This window comes from Syzygium oleosum, unplaced genomic scaffold, assembly GCF_021117445.2.
Source record: "Syzygium oleosum isolate NSW1041296 unplaced genomic scaffold, Sole_v2.1 Sole_v2.05, whole genome shotgun sequence".
Taxonomy (NCBI): Eukaryota; Viridiplantae; Streptophyta; class Magnoliopsida; order Myrtales; family Myrtaceae; genus Syzygium; species Syzygium oleosum.
The window spans coordinates 3,595,378-3,605,788 of NW_026607489.1; the positions used below are offsets into that span (position 1 = coordinate 3,595,378).

The 10,411-nt window shown below is 40.9% G+C and overlaps 1 protein-coding gene across 1 annotated transcript; it reads right to left on the reverse strand.

Moving 5' to 3' along the window:
• Positions 1–5,589: 5,589 nt before the first annotated feature.
• Positions 5,590–7,564, reverse strand: LOC115666962 (NAC domain-containing protein 68-like). Its single transcript, XM_030588607.1, has 3 exons — positions 7,064–7,564; positions 6,167–6,373; positions 5,590–5,715 (listed from the first exon to the last, which is right to left on the reverse strand). The coding sequence occupies exons 1-3, from the start codon at positions 7,562–7,564 to the stop codon at positions 5,590–5,592; spliced, it is 834 nt and encodes a 277-aa protein (XP_030444467.1).
• Positions 7,565–10,411: the final 2,847 nt, after the last annotated feature.

A 10,411-nucleotide genomic window follows, 5' to 3' on the forward strand; every position in this document is an offset into this window, starting at 1 on the left:
CCACAGCTCTAACTCGAGCACCACCTCGACTCCTTACTCTTTTTCTTACACCCCTTCCTGTACCTCTTCCTATTCCTCTTCCTACACCTCTTCCTTCGCTGCTCATTATCCCAATTTCTATCACTCTCCTACCTACTATAATTCCATACAGGAATTAAAAACCTAGGCCAACTATACCAGTCTAGTCCTAGGCAGTGAATTACAACAATAATTCACTTAGCAGGCAATCCACAATCACAACACCAAATCACAATCAATGAGGTTCGAGCACATACCTCAGGTCCGGACGCACCTGCACTTCAATCATTACAACACTCAATTCAATCAACAATCACCACAACAGTCTGGAAATACGTGTAGCGCTAGACACACCTATGGCTCACTAAGGCCTCCCTAGCCAACTACAGCTACCCTAGATGGCTACCCCAGGGTTCCCACTCCTTATCACTCTAGGTTTTGACCGACTTAGATCGAGCTGTCCTTGCTCTGATACCAATTCAACTAGGATGTCACGCCCCGAACCCCATCGAGCACACGAGATCCCTCTTCGATCGGAATAGTGCGACGTCCCAGGAAACGTCGCCGACCCAAAAGAAACCCATCAGAGTTTAATCGCGGCGGAAACAACGAACACCCAGACAATGATTTACCAGGGGTACTAGGGAGAATAAATTGCCAAACCACCAAATCTTATACTATACCTCAATTTAAGTACAATATCCATTTACAGTAAAAACTTATGCCACAATCGCCATTTACAAACCACAAAGCAAAATATGCACATTGAACTACTAAACTGCAACCCACCGATATCACAAAAGATTAGTAGCCTGGGTAACGCTACACCAAAATAGAACACTTCCAGACTCTTCCTCAGCTCCAAAACTAATCCCTACGCCCTCTGGTGGCGTCCACTCTGACTCACTCTCTTCGGAATCCTCATCTGAATCCTCATCAGGCACAAGCTCATCCGACGACTCTGAATCGGCCTCAATCTCGATCAGGAACTCTACCACATCATGATTAGTATACATAACAATCCCAAAACGCTGCAGCAGTGGCGACGGAAGGTTCATGGCTCGGACGGGTGCTCTGAAATGGTTTGGTTGAAACAACCATGAGATCACATCTCAATAAGCACACACCCTAAACCCCACCTAGGCTATCACGTATCTCTAGACATTCATACAAAACACAATCACATCATTCAATCATCAAATCGCAGGCACATGAATCATTCTTACCCGGCCTATCATGAGGGCTACCTGCACGTTAGTCCCAATCACATCATATGCAATCACATGCATGCTTAAATCACGTTTCATGCATTTCCACTTGCCTCATCACATTCCTTTCCATACCACTCGCCAATGACCCTCGTTACAGTACACGCTTCAGGTTCACTGCGACCAATTATCACAACACTTCAGGGCCCGCGTTACAGTACACGCCTCAGGCCATGTTTCTCGCCCGCGTTACAGTACATGCCTCAGGCTCAACATCTACCACCTACTGCACAACCCGCATTGAAGTACACGCCTCAGGCTGGCAGTCTTCCGGTAATACCGGGCATCGTCCCGCGTTGAAGTACACGCCTCAGGACGGCACAATTCCCACGATCGCACATGCCACACCACATTCACTTTCTTGCTCATGCACATGCTCAACAACCACTTGCCACTCAGTTGGCCAATCACACGCGGCCCGTGCACGCAACAATTCACATACATTTTTCATGCTCACCAAGCATTCGATATGGCCTATTTGACAATTCATTCAGTCCGGCCCAAGCGTGCACACAATCAAGCATATTTCAATCCATCAAATCTCGGTACAATAAACACACAAGGCCACTCACGGGCCCACAAACACAGCCACGTTCAAAGGCACGAATTCAACATTTCCACGCATAAATTCAAGTCATAGCGGGCACCACAACACAGCCACATCACAGCCCATTCAAACCGACACAAATCGTCTCCAAATCGGACTATATGTCCGTCATTTCAATCCACAACGTCCGGCACCCTAATCAGTCTCACTCCAGCCCCGAAACATCCTCATTTCATCCTCAAACTAATTCATACAACACAAATTCAAGCATCAATTCCAGTCACGAGGGCAGCAACCATTCAACCTCGACACCCCCGCCATTTCACTCATAAAAATGAACATCCAAAGAATCGGGGTAAAATTGGGTAGTTTACACAGTGACCGAAATCCCATCAAAATAAATAGTAAACGAACTCCAAAAATTCTAAATTTTGGATATGTTGCGTAAAACATCTTGGTAAACATTTTCTGTGAAGAACTCAAAACCCAGTTCCAACTGTAAACACCTATTTTTGTCACTTGGAGTCAGATGAAAATCAACCCGTCCGGTCAGGCCACCTGACCATAAAAATGCATCTTATCCAGTACCCAAATCACTTTAGAAAACTTTGAAATTTTTATATGTCATAGTTACAAATGTTCCCAACAAGTTTTGTGAAGGAATTATTTTGAAAATGGGTATGGAAAAATTTATAAAAATTCGAACAGACCCGAAGGTCGGAGGAACAGTATTTCCAGCACACGAATTTCGGTCCAAAGATGGACTTCCGAATGGACTCCGATGATTTAAAAAAATTCTCAAATTAAATTATGTCATACTTCAAGATGTTGGGAGCAACTTTCATGAAGACAACTTCCTCAAATTCGGCCCACACAATTCTCCAAAAAAATAGTAAACCGGACAGGTACAGTAACCGCGAATCAGAAATTCACCTCAAATTTCAATGATCCGAGCCTTAGTTGATATCCACCCAATTTCAACCCACAAAACTCACTCCACAATGCTCAAACTACCATCCAACAGCCACAAGGATATCCAAGAACACAATGAAAGATCGAGCTCTCCTTTAATCTACCTATAATCACCTCAATCAACCCCTAAAACCGACTAAACCGGGTCTAAACTAGTCCGTTAATACCCGATATCCTAAATAGGGTTTAGGGGGCGACTTACCGAGCCCTAGACTACCTTGGCTAGAGCGACAAGCAGCGGTGATTGACGGGGACGGCGGCGAACGGCGCGGCTTGGTACGGCGGACGGCGATTGGCGCACGGCGGATGGCGATCGGCGCATGGCGGTGGCGCGGCTTCCCTTGGCCGACCAGCTCACGGCCAAGAGGAGGAGAGAGAGAAAACCGAGAGAAGGACGGCTTGGGGTGGCGGCGGCGGTACGGTGGCCGGCGGGCGGTGAGCGGTGGCGCCGGCGTACGGCCAAGGGGGCGATCGGCGGTGAGGGAAAAAGGGAGAGAGAGAGGTTTCGGTGGGGGGGGGGGTGGCTGCCGTGAGAGAGAGAGAGAGGAAATGAGGAGAGAGAATGGGTCTTGGACTTAAATAGTCACATTTTGACCAAAAATGGCAAATTACCATCTTGCCCCTCTCTCACAATCCAAATCGATGGCCCAGATTCGATCTTATCTTGAAACCGACGGCCGAGATCGAATCTTACCAAAAATATACAAGGGCATTATGGGAATGTCATAAAATTCCAAGGGCAAAATTGTCCAATCCAAAAAGTTAAGGCAAAATGACCAAAATGCCCTTTTACCATAAAGCATGCCCTTTACAAACTCTTAGGGGTAAAATGGTCACTTTCCTCATTACTCATCGAAATCGGATTTTTTTGAAGGAATCGGGACATTCCAAAATTGCACAATCCATTCACAACGTCATCCTAGCGCCTAGTTGTGACTTCCTAATTTTCCGGTGTCCGATTTGGGCTCAATTAAATAATTAAATTTTATTAAACGCAACTCGAGTGTTTCTCAAACTAACGGGTGGCTTGTTGGGGAAATTCGCATATTCGACCCGTGACCGATAATAAATCGAGTCACGTGAAATTTTATTCGGTTCGCGACGACTTTGGTTGTCATTTAAATCGCGAGGATCGATCACTAGATCCGAGGGGTACGATCGTTCGGTATAGTTTCAGGATCATTCGTCAATTCATTTCGTGGTCTGGCGGTATCACCCGCGATCCACTACTCTGATAGTGGCGAACTGACTCCTGACTATCCTTGGATCGATTAACAGTGGCTCAAAATGTCACCTCGGCGATTTTATGGTCGAAAGTCAATTCACGATCGAATTTTCTCTTAGTCGTACAAATTTAGATCTCGAGTCAGCCTTTCCCTATTGGTTAGTATCCCAGGAATGATCAGTTCCGGGCGAAAACTAACTACGAGTACGTTCATAAAATCAAGCATTTCATAAACTCCAAATGGACAAATTTCAGGATGTCACATATATCGGAATATATATCCTGCTAGTTATTTGTTTTTCATATCTATTATCACTGTTTTGTCATTTTAATTGGGGGCTGACTTGGACTACTATTCTAGGGTTTCTCCTTCGTGATATTTGAGATGCGTAGAAGGAACCAAGGTTTGTGGACCAATTATGCATAAATGGAAATTCAAAGCTTTACTCGATAATACAGTCTAATCTGATGAAATTGGCATATTGGATGATTAATTTTATTGCCTATATATGATCAATTTAGATTCCATCATAATAGTAGAGTGGGTTTACCATCTCGAGTATGCTCTTTTTGTGGTGATGAAACACTAAGATTGAAAATCAAAATTTTAGGGTTGATGAATGGCGGCAATCGTGTGAGCAGTGAACTTACTTCTCGATTGAAATTGCATGAGACATTCTTTTTAACAACCTAGGGGCACAATTGCAGCGGCCCAATTATCTAGAAATCCACAAAACATCCTTACAAACCCTATGAACCACTCTACTCCAGACTTTGACATGTGCAATGTAATGGTGGGAATTAAACAGGTACCTCCGATTCCTAAGCTGGAAACACTCGGCACTTAACTAACCGCATAAGTCTATTCACTCTCAAGCCATTACTTTTTGTAGCTCTTCATGTACATTTTACTTTGAACAGCCAAATTTGGAAGATCTCTCTCAAGCAAAATGACTCAAATCTCAACTAGATTTTTCTTTTAAGATAGTGGGTCATAGATGGTAGGAAGTCTCTACTTGAATATAGTTGCTCTAAATGATTTTCGTACCATACATCGATTTGTGTTTATCATTAGAGTTACTTACCCTGTCACGCCCCACCTAACCGAAAAGTGAAAATTACTAAAAAGGGAAAAACATGAACTAATCGCTAATTTCGGCTTTCATAGTACCTGAGCAAACTAAATGTAATACTTGCTCGTATCAAACCTTTGATAGATATTTGAAGAAATTTAAAGGAAAAGCGTGATGTCTAGTATTTAATGGAACAACTTAATTTCTACAAGAGAAATATACCACGATTATCCATCAATAGAGGTGTAATAAAGCCGAATACAGTCTTTACAATATTTTCGACCTGAACTTCAATATATAAAGTTAAATTCTCAAGCTCAAGCTTAAAAAAATAAGAATCTTGACAGATTCATGCTTGACTTGAATAGAAGCTCGACTGATGCAGAACTTTTAGCGGCATCAGTCGAGCTTCTATAGTTTTACTTTGAATATAATATAGCTATTTCAAGTCAAGCATGAATCTGTCAACCATGATCAGACGGTGCTTCACAGCGGGCTGAAAAAATCATTCAGCTCTATATAGTCTACCCTTGGAGCACCTGTTGTCGGCGGTGCTGCAAAATCAGCATCGAAGTTCCCAGCACCATCGCTGTCCCCATGATGATGGTTTACCTACACAAGTAGTCGAAGGGGAAATGCATTCACTTGTTAAATGATGGCGATGCCATATAAGAACAAAAAGGAAGATCGGATTAATAATAGTGGCCAAATCTTTTTTATTAGCCAACAAGGTTCATGCAAGTTTCTCATATCAGCTTCCTTTTCCTTTAAAAAAAAAATTAAACTAAGATATTAGGACAAAAATTCGAGTAAGAGAACTTAATGTTGCTTTAAACTTTATCTAAGACAACTGATGATGTAATATGTGTGAAATGCCACCACAAAACCAATTTTATCTTCCTGGAGGATGCAAATTCTGTAGAATGCACGCCATATATCAATGAACTATCCAAGAGATAGCAGGTCAAGTGTTAACGGATGGCTTTCAGGTAAATTACTGTTCTAGCATCCAACAACGAGAAGCATTGAAATGATCGAAGCATGGCATGATATCAAATCTTACCCTACTATTCAGATAGATGGTCTGGTTCAGACGAACAGGAGCAGGAATTTGCCCATCTGGAACATGGTTATGTATCTCGCTAACCAACACATCCTCACGATTGCCTCCTGGAGCAGCTTCATATGGGAGCACTCCATCATTGCGAGCACTCGATGAGCTATCCCCAGTCCAAGGCTTCGCAAAAAGTCGATAGAGCAAGAAAGAAGCCTGCACATCAATAAAAGCGAAAGGTTAACGTAATAAAGGCAAGGTTCTAGATGTTCTATGGTCATTGAGCATTCTTTGTTACGTGGCGTACTTGTAGATTCTCTTTCAAGGTTTTGATTTAAAAGAATTACTTACAAGTACAGAGTTGGTTTGTGTTCAATATTCATAGTATCAAGACGATGGTTGTTAATGAAATCCAAAGCGTTATAGCTCTTGCAAGTAGTCTATCCGGAATTTTAACATGTAGTTAGGACAATTCAAGAATCTTCCTAGAGAAGTGATCATGATGCATTCCCATTAGAAAAATCGAATTTCTGCTTAGAAATCATCCAAACGATGCAAAAAAGCCCTCCTGGATTACACAAATTGCCGTGCAAAATCCTGTCAAACTGGGGAATATCATTCAAACATAACAGGTACTTAACCAAGCAAATTGTTATCAAACAAAAATACGTGCACACATGGAATTCAAATCACTCTAATAAAACGGGAAAATGTTGCTCAAGAATCAGAACCCCAATAACAACTGACCATTGGAAAAAGAAAATGCAAAAGCCAAACCACAACATACAGACGAAAAATCATCTAAAAGTTTTCACTAATTAGGAGGGAAGCATGCTCATATATATCAGACTATAAATAAATAAATAAACTCAAAAACAAACGAAATATAGAATCATCATGAATCACCTGGGCATGATCAGGCAGCGCAAATTCATGCATGATCCAATCAGTCCTAACAGCATTGTGAACTGAAGTCCCCATGTAGAAAACAAAGCAGCACTTGGCACCCAGAACTGCACCACCACCACGCACGACATCATCGTTGCCCCTCCCCCTCATCAGCCAGAACCCGCGGTTCACGGCCCTCATCCTTCTCTGCCTCTCGGCAGGCCCACGAGCAGCTGTGTAGAAGTACCAGTGCCTTGTTGCCTCCTTGGGGCCATACTCGAAGTAAGGATTCTCTGACAACTCCGACGGACTGTAGCCATACACGTCGAGCTCCTTGATCACGTTGTGATCGAATTGGTTGGCCAGGTTGGGGTTCGGGCGGACATTCTTGTTCACCAGGTAGTAGTGGAAGATCTCTTCATCAGAAGGGAAGAAGTGGAAGCCCGGTGGCAGCACGGGCATCAGTCCCATGTTCTCGAGGTTCTGGTCGTTGTTGGCAGGAATGATTTGGCCAGCCATTGTTATACACGAGAGAGAGAGAGAGAGAGAGAGAGAGAGAGAGAGAGCAATTTGATGGTTTCAGGCGGTGAGAGAAAGAGAATGAAGTGAAGAAGAATGAGGGAGCGGAGGCTTTTTATAGGGGAAGAAGAAAGAGGTGTACATTAGAAGCAAACGAGAGAGCAGGCGTATGAGACTGATAGTGTTCTTTCCTTAACGAAAAAGAAAAGGCAAAAAAGGACATTCTTGTCTTGCCCTAAAAAGGCATGCCTTATTTGCTTGTCCATATTTGGCATGGGTAGTTGGATAGGATTGAGCAGTTCGTCTTGTTCTGTTCTTTTTCTCTTGTTTTGGCAAGTAGGAGGACAGAAATGGCTGTGGCAAAATAAGAAAGAGCAAAAATGGAATGTGGGAAAAAATCTGAACAAAAAGAGAAACAAAATTTTCCTTGTTTTACTACTAGATTATATTGCCATATTCAATCTTATCTTTCGTAAAAAGGCAATTAAATCTAGAGTAATTATGAGACACTGTGATATAGATAAGTTTTACATAAGCAATTTTATACGTAATAATAGCTTATTTCAGCTTAATAATATTTTAGCGACTCAATCATAACACTTGTTTTTATCAATAACTTCGACAAATACTTGTTCAAAGAAAAAGAAGAATATTGTAATATTATGTGATAAAAGGATGATTCCTACAAGAGGAAAAAAAAAATTATGATGAGACCTATCGCTAGAAACGTGACGAAGCCAAGTTCGTTCGATGTGTTTAGTATTCAACTTGACTTGAACTTGATTGAGTTAGACATTTAAGTATGAGCTAAAATTAATAAGATTTCAACTCGAATTAGTTGATTATCCTAAGTTAAATTCAACAAGCTCGACTAGGGCTAGAGATCAAACTAGAGTTCTCGTGTGGAGTTGAAAAATTGCATTTTGTTTCTAATTTTTCTAACTGAAATATTTTTCATTTTGATCTTGCAAAAACTGAATTTAAGAAATCATGAAAAAGTTCTATATTTTTTAATGAGTTTAAATTTATGTATACACTCAAAATGAAATTAAAAATTCTAATTTAAATGAAAGTCAAATCTCAAATACTGAAAAATAATAAGTTAATATTTAAAGACATTTCAAATGCATATATTAAGCATATAACTCGTCAAGCATATCATTAAGTCTAGGTGTGGGGTACCTATACTTAATGAAAATGTTGTTGATGGTGTTCGCTCGTTTTACGACGAGGAATATCCTTCACCGAAACTTCGATTTTCGGTTTTTATTAAAGTAGGTTATGTGGCTTGATTTCTAGGAAAATCGTGGCGAAAAACAGAGTGTAGTGCAGGGTTATATGGAAACGGGTAGAAATTGAGTGGATTGAAAATGAATCTGAGATCAACAAAGTTTCTAACTATGTTACAATACTCCTATGAACGCTGTAAAGGACTTGAAGGTTAACTAAAGCTACAGGAAGCTGTAAACGCAGGAAGTAAAAGTGCAGATAAAACTAAAGTGCATATAAGCTTGAGTGTTTTTTTTGCATTGTTGTCGGGGGGGTCATACAATATACAAACTTGGGATATTTATAATCCCGTACAAGCGTTTACAACTTTTAAATTTTAAATAAAAAGTAACTTCCTAACGGTGGTTATTATCTTCCTATTTTCTAGGCACTCTCCACGTTCAAATAACCACCCTTATCCATAAGCAGTTTTGTTATTGACACCTAACTATCGGTAAGTTGTTGATGCCAATCCTCTGCTCACCCACTATCGGTAAGTTGCGAACTATCGGTAAGTTACCGACGCCAAAGCTCCCGATGCTTATTTCCATGGTTTTTTTTCCACTTTTTGGTGTAAACAGATGGCTTGGCTATTCACGCACTTTTTGAATGAACCATCATTTTTAGGCACGAGTAGAGTTGGAATGGAATATGGGCTCATTCTTTCTCGGACAAATCCTTTGTCGATAAGTTCATCTACTTGTCTTCGCAATTCTTTTATTTCTTCTAGGTCACATCGATAAGCTGCTTTGTTCGATAAAGTAGCATAAAAAATCAAATCGATGTGATGTTCAATGCTTCTCATGGGCGGTAATCCAAGTGGCAATTCCTCCATATACACATCTGCAAATACTTTTAAAAAGGAATGCATTTTCAAATGTTAGGGTCTCTCTATCTCACACTTTTTCTCAACCATAAGCAAAGCAGATACATTCTTCTATTGGCTAGCTCTCTCAACCCGTGTTTCACTCGAGAAAAGGCTTTCCTTATTAGTGTTTTGTAACCCAAGTTCATTTTTATGCATCATGGATGGACTCAAGGGTATAAGAGTGGTGCATTTTTGTTCCTTGTAAAAAGAGCATGTGTTCTTACGGCCATCATGCTTAGCGTTCTTATTATATTGCCAAGGTCTCCCCAATAATGAGTGGCATGCATACATAGGAATGACATCACATAGAACTTGATCTTGGTAATTCTTCCCAATTGAAAATGATATGAGAGCTTGTTTGGTTACATTAAGATCGCTTCCTTCACTAAGCCATTGAAACTTGTGTGGTTGAGAATGCTTAGATGTTGGAAGTTTCAGTTTGTCAATTAAGGTTATTGATGCAACATTGGTACAGCTCCCACCATCGATAATCACTATGCATACCTTCCCATTAATAGTGCAATGAGTGTGAAAGATGTTTTCTTCCTGCTCCTTTTCATATGAAGAAACTATGGCATGTAATGCTCTTCGGATCACCAACATCTCACCATCATCACCTTTTTTCACAATCTCCTCATGCTTCTCAAATTCAGAATAATCCTACTTAAAATCATTCTCAACCTCTTGACGTTCCAAATCGATCTTCTCAA